Source organism: Equus przewalskii, chromosome 27, assembly GCF_037783145.1.
Source record: "Equus przewalskii isolate Varuska chromosome 27, EquPr2, whole genome shotgun sequence".
NCBI lineage: Eukaryota > Metazoa > Chordata > Mammalia > Perissodactyla > Equidae > Equus > Equus przewalskii.
The window spans coordinates 13,338,482-13,354,660 of record NC_091857.1 but is presented as its reverse complement, the minus strand read 5'-3'; the positions used below and the strand labels follow the sequence as shown (position 1 = coordinate 13,354,660).

The 16,179-nt window shown below is 36.5% G+C and overlaps 1 protein-coding gene across 5 annotated transcripts in view; it reads left to right on the top strand.

Moving 5' to 3' along the window:
• Positions 1-16,179, top strand: part of LIPI (lipase I) — an 80,031-nt gene that overhangs the window by 30,197 nt on the left and 33,655 nt on the right. For all 5 annotated transcript variants that reach the window (XR_011534069.1, XR_011534068.1, XM_070598073.1 and 2 more), the window contains 3 exons: positions 12,743-12,832; positions 13,797-13,964; positions 15,610-15,711. Coding sequence is in view for 3 of the 5 variants with exons in the window: in XM_070598073.1 (XP_070454174.1) it covers positions 12,743-12,832; positions 13,797-13,964; positions 15,610-15,711 (360 nt within the window). In the remaining 2 variants the exon portion in view is untranslated. The remainder of the gene's footprint in view (positions 1-12,742; positions 12,833-13,796; positions 13,965-15,609; positions 15,712-16,179) is intronic.

Sequence of the window (16,179 nt, the reverse complement as noted above, 5' to 3'; positions counted from 1 at the left end):
AGCTATGTGGCATTCCAAAACTGTGGATTAGATAATTGGGACAAACATTCTTGTTGGGCTATCAGGGAAAAATTACCAGAGCAATATCCAGAAGATAGAAAAATTCCAGGGAGGTTAACTGGTATTTTGGAGTCACTTTTCTCATGGAAGGTTCCCTGATGCAGAGAGTTTGGGAAGTGCTTTTGAAATTCTCATATGGGTCTTGTAAAACATCTCATACTCTTGTTTGGGACCCCAGAGGACAGCACTATAGGAATAAGGGTAAACCTGAAATAAACCAGCCTTTTTATGGTCTGTAACCAAGCTTCCAGTACTCTGAAGTGGTCCAGAAAAATCTCATTTGTTGAGTTTCATTTAAGGAAATCCTGGATTTTTGGACCTGCTAGATGCCTGACAAAAGCAAATAATGGTTCTCTCTATAGGAAAACCACATCATCTTTGGTCTCAAATTACTTTTACAAACAAATTTAAAAATAAATGTCCAGCATCCAAATAAAGGTAATCAGGCACACTTGAAGGAAGACAGCATGCATGAGAACTCATAGAAAAAATAGTCAATAGAAACAGACTTCTAGGGTTCCAGCTATTGGAATTATTATACACTGGCTATAAAAATATGCTTATTATTTTCAAAGAGATAAAAGATAAGACTACCAATATCAACGGAGAATGAGTAAGTATAAATATGACCTATTATATTTGATAAAAAGTAATAAAAGTTGTTAACCTAAAAAAGTAAAAATAATTGACATTTATTGAATGGGTTTAACAGAAAATTTGAATCAGGTAAAGAGAGAGTGAGTGAACTGGAAAATAGGTAAGAAGTCTATTTCTAGAATGAAGCAAAAGGATACAAAAGAATGGACAATACAGACAGGTGAGAGGTACATAGGATACATAATGAGAAGGTCAATCATGTTTCATTAGAATCCCAGAATAAAAGGAGAGAAAAATAACAGAAGCAATATTTAAAGATAATATCTCAGAATTTGACAAAATTGAGGAAATAGAATTAATCCAAAAATTCAAAATGCCCAATTACTTCCAATCTCCCATTGAGATGTGAAAGTAAAGTTGCAGAAAAGACCATTGTCAAAGCATACAGTTTAAAATTAGGTGAATCAAAATGATCAAACTTACAACTAATTTCTCAACAGAAACAATGGAAGCCAGGAAATAATAAAATGATATTTTCAATATGATGAAAGAAAATAACTGCCAACCTAGTATCCCAATCTGTTTCAGGAAAAAAAAATGGAATAAATATATTTTGTTTCAGACAAATCTACATTGAGAGAAATTGTCATAACAGAAGGAAAATTATCCTTAGATGGTGATATTCAGGAAGGAAGAACAATGACAAATGGTAAAATATAGTTAAGTCTAAATGGATATTGATAGCATAAGACGTGTTATAGGACTTAAAATATAGAGAGAATAAAAATACATTACAAAAACAGCATATTATTTGGGGTGGTAAGTGAAATTCAAGCATTCTTTGTCCCTTTAATTGTATGGAAAAAAAGTAAAAAAAAAAATAGTCAACATTTGGTGTTCATAAGTCAAAGCTTCATGTTGAGTCTCTTGGGTATCCAAAAAGAAGAGTAAAGGAGTATATAACTGCCAAGCCAATGGAGGACAAAAATGGGATAAATATATTTTTTTTAGTCCAAAAGAAAGCAAGAAAGGAGAGAAAGAAACACACAGAACAGGTGAAGCAAATAGAAGTAGACAGTAAGATGGTAAAATTAAACCCAACTATACCATTAAATGTAAATGGCCTAAGTGATCCAATTAAAATATTATGGTTGTCACACTTGGTTAAAAAGACAAAAATTCAATTATATATTATTTATTAAAGACATATATATAAAAGGAAGCAGAGTGTTTGAACCTAGTAGAGGGTTGAACAATGAGATGCAAATATTATCTGCTAAAAGATGGTAAATCTATATTGACTTAGACAAAAACGTTTTTATCACCAAATTAGTAGAAATATGGAGAGATTTTAAAGTGATAAAACTTCCAACTCACCAGGAAGATATAACGATTATAGTTTGTGTGTACCTAATAACATGGCTTCAAAATACATAAAGCAAAATTGACACTATCATATTACAAAAGAAAAATGAACAAGATAACTGCACCATCATGGTGGGATATTTTAATTAGCAAAATTGATCTAATGGACATTTATAAAACATTATGCCAAATAACTGTATTGTTTACATTCTTCTAAAGCATACATGGCTATTTTAAGAGATAAAGTATACACTGGGCCTTAAAAATATTCTTAAAAGTTTCAAAGAGAAGAAATCATAAAGAGTGATATTTTCTATTTTCAATAAATTTAAGCAAATAACAAAAAATATAACTTGGAAATCCATATATGGAAGTTAAGAAACACATTTTAAAATAACTAGTGGAGAAATAATAAATAAGAATGGAAATATAAAATATTTTGAATTCAACATTAAAATTACTACATATTTAAAATTTGTTGGAATCAGCAAAAGCCTGACTAGAAGTAAATATCCAATTTTTAGTACAGATATTTTACAATGCTGAAATTCAATAAGTATCTGTCTTGAGAAACTTAGAATTAAATATAAAATACACCCATAGATATGGAGAAAGAAGCTAATAATAAATATGCAAAAGAAATTAATGCAATAAAAAATATGAATTAGAAGTGATTAAAAAGGCAAAAATTTGCACTTTAGAAAAGATAAAATTAATTATTTTAAAATTTATGTTGTTTTTACCTTCTTTTATAAAATGAAAGAAACATGGAATGCTTGAACTTTATATCTCAGCCTCCAAATTAATAAGTTCTTGAAGAGGAAAGACAGAAAGGACAAGAAAAGAAGACACAATGAAAAAGGAGATAGTGTGATAGATACTACAGGTATTAAAATGATCATAATAGGATATAATGAACAATATTATGTGAATAAATATGAAAATGTATGGGGATATGGTATGATATACAAAATAGAAAAATTCTTATGAGAAAGCAAAAGTATTTACCAAACTGAAAAGTGAAGACAAAGAATCTGAATAGTTCTATAATTATTAATGAAATAGAAACTGTAATTTAAAGCTTTCCAATAAAGTTAATTCCAGACAATCTTTTCTTTTCTACCAAACAATTAAGGGAGAAATAAGACCACTTTCATACAAACACTTTCAGAAAATTAAAAAAACATAGGGAACTGTTTACAACCTTTTAAAAAAGCCATCATAAACTTAATGTCAAAACTTGAGAGACATTACAGAAAAGAAAATTTGCTGGACATTCTCTATTCTAATCATGGGTGTCATATCTATGATAGAATTTGGAAGACTTTCTTTTTGAGATTGGATACTGGACAAAGATGCCTACTACTAACATTGTGAGGCAGCATTTTACTGAATGTCTTAGTAGAGTAAGGAGAGAAAAGTAATAAAAGCTGTAAGAAGATGAAATCTCATTTTCAGATGGTATATTAGCCTACAGAGATAATTCAAAGGAATCTCCAGATAATTCACCAGAATTCACAGGTGAATTTTGCAGGGTTGTTGGATGTAAGTTATATAGACAAAATTCAATTCTTTCTAATAACCAATAATAAATTTAGTTAGCAAATAAAATTGTATAATTATACCATTTTTAGTAACAATATGTAAAATACCTAGGAATAACTCTAACAAAATTTTGCAAGAGCTCTACGCAGAAAACCACAAAACATTGTAGAATATAATCAAAGCATACCTAAATAAAAAGGAAGTAAACCACACATATGAACATATTGTATGCATGTGAATTCTTTGCAAGTTGACTTAGAGATTCAGTGCAATCTTTGTTAAAAGCCCTTTTTTTTAATAACTTCACTAGCTAATTATAAAATTAATATGGAAATGCAAAGGGTCAAGATTGCTAAGTCACTCTTAAAGAAGAAAAAAGTACAAAGACATGTTTTTCCAGATACCGAGTCTTATAAAATGATAGTAATTAAGACAGTGTGGTATTCACGTGAAGGCAGACAAAAAAGCCAGTAAAACAAAATACGAGTCATGAAACTAATGAGATTTATGATAATTTTGGTAGTGCTGGACAGTGTGAAAATGATTCTCTGTTCAATAAGTGGTTCTGTGTTAGTCAATTGAATGCTCAAAATAAAAGTTCTCTAACTCACATAAAACACAAAAATTCTTTCGTTAAGGTGTGTATAAATGTGAAAGGAAAAACAATAAATATATTTTGAGCTGTTATTTTTAAAATCTTCATAATATAGCGTAATACATTTTTCCAAAGTGTGCACAAAACCCCTAACCCAAATCAAAAGATTAAAATGTCTGATTATATTAAAATTGAGAACTTCATTAAAGACCACTTTAAGAACGCTAACGGCAAGGTAAGAAAAGCAAGAAGAGATAACGAACCACTACACATCAATAGTAAAGAAAAATACAGCTTAGTTAAAAAAAAAATCAAGGCTTGAACAGACATTTTACACTGAAAAACTCCAAATAGACAAAAAATGTGGAAAGTTCTAAAAATCTTGGGTAAGCAGAAAAATGTAAATGAAGACGCTAATGAAATACCACAGGCCTACCAGAATGACTAACGTTAAATAGGCTGACAATGTCATTTATTGGAGAAGCGGGAGAACGACAGAAATACTCATATGTTGTTGGTAAGGGTGTAAACTGGTACAACTTCTTTGGCGAACTATTCAGCATTACTTATTAAAACTGAAGAAATTATATTCTATAACACAGCAATTCCCTCCTAAGTATATAGCCAACAGATATGCCTTCACAAATGCATTAATTTTTGTTCAAGAATGTTCATATATTAGCACATATTAGCCCCAAATTTGAAATAACATATGTCCCCCAGAGAAGAATGGATAAATAAGTTGTGGTATTTTTGTTTAATGAAATACTATATAGCAATGAATGATTACAAATGAATGACTGCATTTACGTTTGACAATGTGGTTTAATATCACAAATAGACCAATAATCGAAAGAAGCCAGACGCAAAAGCATACACGAAATATGAGTCAACTTATATATATTTCCAAAATATGTAAATAGAAACTATAATGTTTTGGGAGGCATTCTTAAATGGTAAAGAATGCAAAAAGAAAAAAAAAAGATTTTATTAAAAGAAAGGATGATTGTTATTCTTAGAGGAATGAGAGAAGATGGTGATTGGCAAGGGCACACTGGGGGCCTCTAGGTGCTATTTCTTGGTTTCTTTTTTTATTTTAATTTTTTTTATTAAGGTTATGAAAGTTAATATCCTTGTGAAATTACAGTTGTACATCATTATTAGTCATGTTGTAGGTACACCACTTCACCCCTAGTGCCCTCCCCCCACCGCCCTTTCCCCTGGCAACCACCGATCAGTTCTCTTTGTCCATATGTTAACTACCACCTATGAGTGGAGTCATACAGAGTTAGTCTTTCTCTGTCTGGCTTATTTCACTCAACATAATACCCTCAAGGTCTATCCATGTTGTGAATGGGACGACTTTGTCCTTTTTTATGGCTGAGTAGTATTCCATTGTATATATATACCACATCTTCTGTATCCGATCATCAGTTGCTGGGCACTTAGGTTGGTTCCATGACTTGGCTATTGTGAATAATGCTGCGATGAACATAGGGGTGCATGGAACTTCTGGAATTGCTGATTTCCAGGTTCTTAGGATAGATACTCAGTAGTGGGATGGCTGGGTCATGAGGTATTTCTATTCTTAACTTTTTGAGGAATCTCCATACTGTTTTCCATAGTGGCTGCACCAGTTTGCATTCCCACCAACAGTGTATGAGGGTTCCCTTTTCACCACAGCCTCTCCAACATTTGTCACTCTTGGTTTTGGATATTTTTGCCATTCTAACAGGTGTAAGGTGATATCTTAGTGTAGTTTTGATTTGCATTTCCCTGATGATTAGTGATGATGAGCATCTTTTCATGTGTCTATTGGCCATCTGTGTATCTTCTTTGGAGAAATGTCTGTTCATGTCCCCTGCCCATTTTGTAATTGGGTTATTTGATTTTTTATTGTTGAGTTGTGTGAGTTCTTTGTATATTATGGAGATTAACCCTTTGTCAGATAAATAACTTGTGAATATTTTTTCCCAAGTAGTGGGCTGTTTTTTTTATTTCAATCCTGTTTTTCCTTGCCTTGAAGAAGCTCTTCAGCCTGATGAAGTCCCATTTGTTTATTCTTTCTATTGTTTCCCTCATGTGAGGGGTTATGGTGTCCGAAAAGATTCTTTTGAAGCTAATGTCAAAGAGTGTACTGCCAATATTCTCTTCTAGAAGACTTATTGTTTCAGGCCTAATCTTTAGGTCTTTGATCCATTTTGAGTTTATTTTAGTAAATGGTAAAAAATAATGGTCGATTTTTGTTCTTTTACATGTGGCTGTCCAGTTTTCCCAGCACCATTTGTTGAAGAGACTTTCTTTCTTCCATTGTAGGCCCTCAGCTCCTTTGTCAAAGATTAGCTGTCCATGGATGTTTGGTTTTATTTCTGGGGTTTCAATTCTGTTCCATTGATCTGTGCATCTGTTTTTGTACCAGTACCATGCTGTTTTGATTACTGTAGCTTTGTAGTATGTTTTGAAGTCAGGGTTTGCAATGCCTCCAGCTTTGTTCTTCTTTCTCAGGATTGCTGTATCAATTCGGGGTCTTTTGTTGCCCCATATGAATTTTAGGCTTCTTTGTTCAATTTCTGTAAAGAATGACATTGGAATTCTGATTGGGATAGCGTTGAACCTGTAGATTGCTTTAGGTAGTATGGACATTTTAACCATGTTTATTCTTCCAATCCATGTGCATGGAATGTCTTTCCATCTCTTTATGTCGTCATCGATTTCTTTCAAGAAGGTCTTGTAGTTTTCATTGTATAGATCTTTCACTTCCTTGGTTAAATTTATCCCAAGGTATTTTATTCTTTTTGTTGCGATCGTGAATGGGATTGAGTTATTGAGATCTTTTTCTGTTAGTTCATTGTTAGCATATAGAAATGTTACTGATTTATGTATGTTGATTTTATACCCTGCAACTTTGCTGTAGTTGTTGATTGTTTCTAATTGTTTTTCTGTGGATTCTTTGGGGTTTTCTATATATAAGATCATGTCGTCTGCAAACAGCAAGAGTTTTACTTCTTCGTTGCCTATTTGGATTCCTTTTATTTCTTTTGCTGCCAAATTGCTCTGGCCAAAACCTCCAGTACTATGTTGAATAAGAGTGGTGAAAGTGGGCACCCTTGTCTTGTTCCTGGTCTGAGAGGGATGGGTTTCAGTTTGTGTCCGTTGAGTATGATGTTGGCTGTGGGTTTGTCATATATGGCCTTTATTATGTTGAGGTACTTTCCTTCTATACCTATTTTATTGAGGGTTTTTATCATAAATGGATGTTGGATCTTGTCAAATGCTTTCTCTGCATCTATTGAGATGATCATGTGGTTTTGTTTCTCATTTTGTTAATGCACTGAATCATGTTGATTGACTTGCGGATGTTGAACCATCCCTGTGTCCCTGGTATAAATCCCACTTGATCATGGTGTATAATCTTTTTGATATATTGCTGTATTCAGTTTGCCAAAATTTTGTTGAGGATTTTTGCATCTATGTTCATCAGTGATATTGGCCTGTAGTTTTCCTTCTTTGTGTTGTCCTTGTCATGTTTGGGGATCAGAGAGATGTTTGCTTCATAGAATGTATTTGGGAGTGCTCCATCTTCCTCTATTTTCTGGAACAGTTTGAGAAGGATAGGTATTAAATCTTCTTTGAATGTTTGGTAGAATTCTCCAAAGAAGCTGTCTGGCCCTGGACTCTTATTTTTGGGGAGGTTTTTGATTACTGTTTCTATTTCTTTACTTGTGATTGGTCTATTCAGATTCTCTGTTTCTTCCTGATTCAGTTTGGGTAGGTTGTATGAGTCTAGGAAGTTATCCATTTTTTCTAGGTTGTTCAATTTGTTGGCATATAGTTTTTCATAGTATTCTCTTATGATCCTTTGTATTTCTTCGGTATCTGTTGTGATTTCTCCTCTCTCGTTTCTAATTTTATTTATTTGACAGTTCTCTCTTTTTTGTGTAGTGGGTCTGGCTAAGGGTTTGTCGATTTTGTTATTTTTTTTGAAGAACCAACTCTTTGTTTCATTCATCCTTTCTACTGTCTTTTTTGTTTCAATATCATTTATTTTTGCTCTAATTTTTATTATTTCCCTCCTTCTGCTGACTTTGGGCTTTGTTTGTTCTTCTTTTTCTAATTCCATTAGGTGTCATTTGAGGTTGTTTATGTAAGATTTTTCTTGCTTATTGAGGTGAGCCTGTATTGCAATGAATTTCCCTCTTAGGACTGCCTTTGCTGCGTCCCAAATAATTTGGTAGAGTGTGTTTTCATCTTCATTTGTCTCCAGATATATTTGTTTTCTTCTTTAATTCCTTCAATAATCCATTGTTTGTTCAGTAGCATGTTGTTTAGTCTCCACATTTTTGGCCCTTTCCCAGCCCAATTCTTGTAGTTGATTTCTAGTTTCATAGCATTGTGATCAGAAAAGATGCTTGATATTATTTCAACCCTCTTGAACTTATTGATGCTTGCTTTGTTTCCCAAGATATGGTCTATCCTTGAGAATGTTCCATGTGCACTTGAGAAGAATGTGCAACCTGCTGTTTTTGGATGAAGTGTCCTATATATATCTATTAGGTCCATGTGACCTAATTTTCACTTAATTGTATAATTTCCTTGTTGATTTTTTGTTTGGATGATCTGTCCATTGGTGTTAATGGGGTGTTGAGATCCCCTACTATTATTGTATTGCTGTTGATGTCTCCTTTTAGTTTTGTTAATAGTTTCTTTACTAATTTTGGTGCTCCTGTGTTAGGTGCATATATATTTATAAGTGTTATGTCATCTTGGTGTAGAGTCACTTTTATCATTATATACTGCCCCTCTTTGTCTTTCTTTATCTGTTTTGCTTTGAAGTCTACTTTGTCTGATATAAGTATGGCAACACGTGCTTTCTTTTGTTCATTATTAGCTTGGAGTATTGTCTTCCATCCCTTCACTTTGAGTCTGTGTTTGTCTTTGGGGCTGAGGTGTGTTTCCTGGAGGCAGCATATTGTTGGATCTTGTTCTTTGATCCATCCTGCCACTCTGTGCCTTTTGATTGGAGAATTCAATCCATTCACGTTGACAGTGATTATTGAAATGTGGGGGCCTACTGTTGCCATTTTATCACTTGTTTTCCAGTTCTTTTGCATTTTGTCCTGATGGAGAGCTGTTACTTTGTGTTATTGTCCTTCTGCTTATCTCCTTTGTTCTGGATTTTGTAACCCCTTTACTTTTTTTGATTTTTCAGGAATGAGTTTCTTTCTGAGCAATTCTTGCAGAGGAGGTTTTGTGGTGATGAACTCCCTTAACTTTTGTTTATCTGGGAAAGTTTTTATTTCTCCGTCGTATTTGAAGGATATTTTCGCTGGGTAGAGTATTCTTGGCTGCAGGTTTTTGTCCTTCAGAGTTTTGAATATTTCATTCCAATCTCTTCTAGCCTGTAAGGTCTCTCCTGAGAAATCTGCTGATAGCCTTATGGGGTTTTCTTTGTAAGTTATTTTCTTCTGCCTGGCTGCCCTTAGTATTTTCTCTTTGTCATTGACTTTTGCTAGTTTCACTACTATATGCCTTGGGGTTGGTCTTCTTGTGTTAATAAAGTTTGGAGATCTATTGGCTTCTGTCACATGAAGGTCCATCTCTCTTCCCAAGTTTGGAAAGTTCTTAGCTATTATTTCTTTGAACAGGCCTTCTGCCCCCTTCTCCTTCTCTTCTCCCTCTGGTATACCTATAATCCTTATGTTGCATCTCCTAATCAAGTTGGATAATTCTCGGAGAGTTTCTTCATTTCTTTTTAGTCTTAGTTCTCTCTCCTCCTCTGTCTCCAGCATTTCTATATTCCTATCCTCCAAATTGCTAATTCTGTCCTCCATATTATCAACCATACTGTTCAGAGAGTCCAGATTTTTCTTAATCTCCTCGATTGTGTTCTTCATCTCCAGTATTTCTAATTGGTTCTTCTTTATAGTGTCAAGCTCTTTTGTGACATAGCTCCTGAACTCATTGAGTTGTCTATCTGAATTCTCTTTTAACTCATTTAGCTTTTTAATAATGGCTCTTTTCTAATCATTGTCATTTAGGTTATAGATTTCATTGTCTTTGGGATTGTTTTCTGGGTGCTTATCATTTTTCTTCTGTTCTGGAGATTTAATATATTTTTTCATACTGCTTGATGGTGTGGATCTGTGCCTCTGCATAGAGATAGAGTTTAGTCGCTGCTTCCACTTGTTGCAACTGGTGTGGGGGGGGCAGCTGTTTAGACTGCACCACCAGCTGTTACTGACTGGGCCTGGACCCCTCCTCGTAGTCACAGTGGTCCCGTGGGTCCCTCATCGGTTGTGGGGGCAATCGCAAGGGGACCTCAGGCTGCTGGTGCCTACTGTTGCAGCCCACTTTGACATGCTCCCTCCTTGTGGTCTGCAGCAGTGTTGTGGGCTTTCCCTTCAGCCAGGAGCAGGATCACCTATAATCGCCGATTTGTCCCTAACAGAGCCCACCAGATCACACTTGTCCACTATAGGTCCCAGCAGAGCTATGGGTATCTTCTGCAGTCTATTGTTAGCTCACCTAGCTGTACTGCTTTTGCCCCAGGGCCTTCCCGCCTTGCCATCGCCAGTTGGGACCTCTCCACTAGTGCTGTGCAGAGGCTTTCACTGAGGCTGCTGTAGGAACATGGAGTTCCCCCCAGGCTATGTAGCCATTTCACCAGAGCTCTACTCTGCCCAACTTTACTCTCACGGGATCTCTGGGAGCCCCTTGCCTCGTCTAGACATGGCCAGAGTCCATGGGCCTGGTGGTGGCTTGTAAGCTGCTGCCTTGTGGGGAATACTGCTCTAGGGAGCTTCCTGGTGTTCCGAATGCTGTGCTGGGCCTCCCTGCCAATGGCGAGCAGAGGCCCTCTCTGCTGGGGGGGTGCGGGACCCTGGAGCGTGCCCCCAGGCTGCAGAGCCGGGTGTTGGAGCTCCACCCAGTCCCCAAGCGTGTCCACAGGAAGTCCGGGCAACCCTGCACCAACCCATGCGCTGGAGACCGTGAGCCCAGCAGCAGCTTACGGTCTGGTGCCATGCTGGGGAATCTGCTCACCGGGAGCTTCCCTTTGTCCTGGATTCTGGGCATGACCTCCCTGCTAATGGTGAGCAGAGGCTTTCCCTGCTGGAGAGGTGCGGGACCCCGGAGCCTTCCCCTGTGCCGCAGAGCCAGGCGCTGGAGCTCCGACTGTGTCCCCAAGCACCTCTACGGGAAGTCTGGGCGCCCCCTGCACTGACCCGTGCACCGGAGACCGTGAGCCCAGCCACAGCTTGTGGTCTGGTGCCGTGCTGGACCTGCCAGGAGCTTCTCTTTGTTCTGGCTTCTGGGAAGGGCCTCCCTGCTAATGGCGAGCGGAGGCCTTCCCTGCCGGTGGGTGCGGGACCCTGGGGATTCCCCCTGGGCTTAGGTGTGATCACGGGGGTCTTGGGTAGGGCTGTTGTCACCTGTTTCCACCGTCGCTTCGCTGTTGAGTGCACACTCCCACCCTTGGTGTGTGGCAATGCTATGGGGGAGTCGGCTGGAAGAGAGCCTCCTGCAGGAACTAGGCTGTCCGGGGGTCGGGGGTCGAGGGTCGGAGAGTTTTCACCTATTTCCACCTCCTCCCTGGGGGAAGTCCATCCACCTTCCGATGTGTAGTAGCATGAAACTTTTAGGCATCTTGAGATGCTATCTGGGTATCCTTTGTTAATCGGTGAATGTCCAATTAGTTGTGGATTCGACGGGGGAGAGACAAAGAAGACCACTCTCTCCGCCTTCTTGGTCCCGCCCCCTTTCTTGGTTTCTTGACATAGGTGTGGTAGCTAAATGGCTATTTGCTTTATAATAATTAATCTTTAGCTTTATGTTATATGTTCTTATCTGTATGTGTTATATTTTATAATAAAAAGAAATTAAAAAGCCACATCTGCTCTCCCCACCCTTCTTGAAACCAAGGGAATGAATGACTTAAGCAGAGCCACCTACCCTGTCCCCTCCATCTGCTAGAAGGGAAATGACATGCCTGAATTAAGGGCTGCTTGTAAGTTAATAATAGTCTTTTGCTTCTCCCTAATGCCTAAGCAGTCCTGGTTTGATTCTACTTCAGTGGCAGGTCGGAGAAAATGGTGGCTCCAAATCTGGAACCCCTAGTCTTAGAACTCCATGTTGAGTTCACATATGAGGAAATTTTAAACATCTCCAAAATGATTGGACTTTTTTTTCATCATATCTAGGAGACTGTCCTTTCTTGTTGAAATTCCACAAGCTAAATAGATGATGGAATGCAAAGAGAGATTGGTTAGCATACCCTCACCACTGTCACAATCAAATCACACACATGCTTCTTTGGATTCTAGGGAGTTCTAAGGAAGTCATCTAAATTGTCCTTTGTCTTACATTATATGCTGACTCACCTCCGGCTTAACGCACGTGCCCAGTGTTATCATGCTCTGCCAACACCTCAGCAGCTGTTATCTTGTTCTGTTCCATACCAGAACTAAATCAAGTTGCTGCATCTTAATCCTTAATGTCTGACCCAAGTATGTATCTTTGTTATGCTAATTTACTGCTGATCTCTCTCAAGAGTTCATCACAGGTACTGTGCTTTTTTCTCAGGTTTAGGCATTAAAGAACCCTTGGGACATATAGATTTTTATCCAAATGGAGGAAAAAAACAACCTGGCTGTCCTAAATCAATTTTTTCAGGTATACCAATAGTATTTTTGAATTAATTTTACTTATGATTCAAAATGATGAAAGAAAAGCTATTTACTTTTTTCCCTCTTAATCTGTAGGCAAGATTTGGATTACCATTGCCCATGATTCAGGAGAGTTTATTGGTGAAAAATGGCTTAATTTGATCCTTCTCAGTTCATAAAGGTTACCAGTAGACATCATTTTTGGTCATGGATGAGACCTATCCATTATAGTTTCAACAGTTTTAGTTCACCATTTTAAACATTAAGAGAAAAGTTATAAGTCATTGAAGAAGCAAATATAGCTAAAGTGTTATACAACTCAAGTTCGGTCTCAGGATTTAATCTTTACCATCACTGTAGTACTGCACAAACACAGATTTATAAACTTCTGTGCTTGGTTGTTCTGTACATAAATAGATGAGCAACTACTCCAGGTGTAGAATTTGGCTCACTTCAGAGCCTTAGAGAGAAATGTTCTGAGGTCTGCAGTGGCAACAGGTCAAGTAACACATCATTGAAGGCCGCTGCAGACAGAGAAGTTTTGTCAAAGGGATAAAGATGTGAGAAGCTGGGAAAGGAAGGTTTTCACTTCACCTGTCATAGTCATCTCTGACACTGAGAAGAAATGTCAGGGGTCTGGGATTAGAAGGGAGAGATGTGTACACCAGTTATTGTGGGGTAGCACTATGTTTGTACAGCTTGTTAAATTATTGAAATCAAACATTTTGCTGTGTTAATTATTACTTTAGAAAAATTTCTTATAAATCTCACGTAAAAGACATACTAAATTTTAGTTTTCAATAGTACCATTTGTTTAGTTGCTTGAGCTAAAACTCTGTATTGAAGTCAACACTTTAATATTCATGAAGTACACTGTATTGAGTAGAACTTAATCTTTAGGTTTTCTCTAATTTACTTGAACTTGGCTTAATACATCTATAATTCTTTTGCTTGATTTTTAACACTTAAAGGAATTGACTTCATTAAATGCGACCACCAGAGAGCAGTGTACTTGTTCATGGCCACTTTGGAAACAAACTGCAATTTTATTTCATTTCCTTGTAATTCATACAAAGATTACAAAACTGGGTCATGTGTGGATTGTGACAACTTTAAGACAAAATCGTGTCCTAGGCTAGGTAAGAGAGATTGTTATAATTATTATAATTTGCGGAAAATGAGTAACATAATTGTGTTAGTGGTTCTGCTGGAAGCTTTCCTATTTACTTATGAATGTATTAACATTTTATGGCAAAATTATCTGTGGAACAGCCAGAGAAAATAGTTCCTTTCCTACTAAATATTTTCAAGGCATTTAGTGAAAGGAACTTGATCAACTTCCTTTCTCTGCTCAGTGTAGTGGGCAAATTTGGTCATCTCATGATGTTCCTTGTTCATGATTTTCGAAAGGATCTCACTGTGTGTCATCCATCTGTATTTCCACTGAAAGAAGGAGACTTATGCATTCCTAGTGGCACTGAGGGCTTTTTAAAAAATAAGTCTTAGGAGCAAGTGAAGAAGTGTGAACCATAGTTAGCTATTAGCCAGTAGACATGACTCATACATGGTTCGCACCTCCTAAATTGATAAAGCTTGGCTAGAGCAGTTAAGTCTTGAAACTTCTGATAACTAAAACCTGCTGATGGGGAATTATGGAGAAAAAGAATCCACGTAAAATAGAATATTAGAGCTGGAAAGAATCTCAGAGGCAGAGGCTATTTGTTCAGGTTTTCCAAAGAGAAGACCAGACCCCAAGCATATCATGAGCATGTAAACATTTGATCAGTGTCATGACAGGATCTACCAGAAATGTTTCCAAAGCTAAAGGCGCTCAGTGAAATAGGGAGCGGTTACAAAGGCTGAATGAAACAGCCTCCTGCAGTGTTCTTCAGCAGGAGGCTATTCTAGCACACCCAGAGAACTGCTAGGAGAGGCATGCACTCTGCAGGCTTTGCCAGACTTATTTTCTCACGGACCCCTTCTGTCCACAAGGCATCTTGTGAGACTAGTTTTCTTCAGACCTCATGTTGGGAATTGCTTTTCTGGTCCCATTTCTTTTCCATATAAATGATAAAATTGTGGCCCAGTGTGAATATATAGGTTGATTAAGGGCACAAGTTAGCACTAGAGTTAAGCAGTTCAATATTCTTTCTACGATAATCAAATCTCAAATTTGGAGGTAGCAATGTAGGAACAGATGAATACATGAAGTGGGAAGCATTTATATATATAGGTGTGTGTGTGTATAATATGTATTCTATATGTACAAATAATGTATGTATCTGAAATATATATGTTGTATGCACAATATATAGTATGTATAGATGCTATCTAGATGCTAATATATACACTTGTGTAGACATGTGTAGCATATCTGTATGAATGTATATATAGGAGAATTGGGGGCTGTACTCATGGAGCTAAATTTTGTTTTCTCTAATCAGTTTATTCTGCTGAATTTATTAAAAACAGTTACAAGTAGAATTCTGAATTTATAATATAACAGTAAAAACTGCTACAAATGGACTGTAGCCGTATTAAGCTCTGTTAAGAATTCCAAGGAGTGGATTTATTTGTGTCTTGAATTTAAGAGTCATTATTTTAATCAAAAATAAACAGAATGTGAAGTTCTTTGAAAAATGATTTTTAAGTTATAAAAATCCACAAATGACTAGTATAATTTTATTGTAATACATTGGTCCTTTAGTTCGTTTAGTAATTTGAAAATTTTGTATACTATTTGATGGAAGTCCAATTTCTAACATTCTGTTTCTCAAATCTCAGGTTATCAAGCTGAGTTATGGAAAGATGTTTTAAAAGAAAAAACAGCTGGAAGATTTCAGACCTCTGTGTTCTTGGATACTACTGGTGCAAATCCATTCTGTAGTAAGTTGTTGATAGTTTTCCCAAATGATTTATTTTATATTCTTACTTATATTTTACCCAAAATGATCTTTTTGCTCACTCAAATTCCATCATGTCCTTTCAAAGAACTTTAAAATTTGTTAGAGCCAGTTGGACAAATTCAAGTAAGGACCTGATCCTTTAGATAAAATGAACATACGCTTTGGGTAATATTTTCCCAAAGAAACAATCAAAGTCGTTTGTTTTTTCCTGCAAATTTGTGTGATTTATCCTTCCCACCCTTAGAGTTATGTCAGTGTATGACAGTTTACAGAGTTTAAGACATCTGTCTACACTATTAACACCTCTTTGGGAACTGAAGCTAAACTACATAAATACAAAAATAGTGGGTAAATAATAATCCTCCCAACACATTTACAGTCAGTTAGACAGAAGGAGAAAGTTTGAAGAACAAAAGATAATCTCATAGAAATGTATTAAATAATTAGA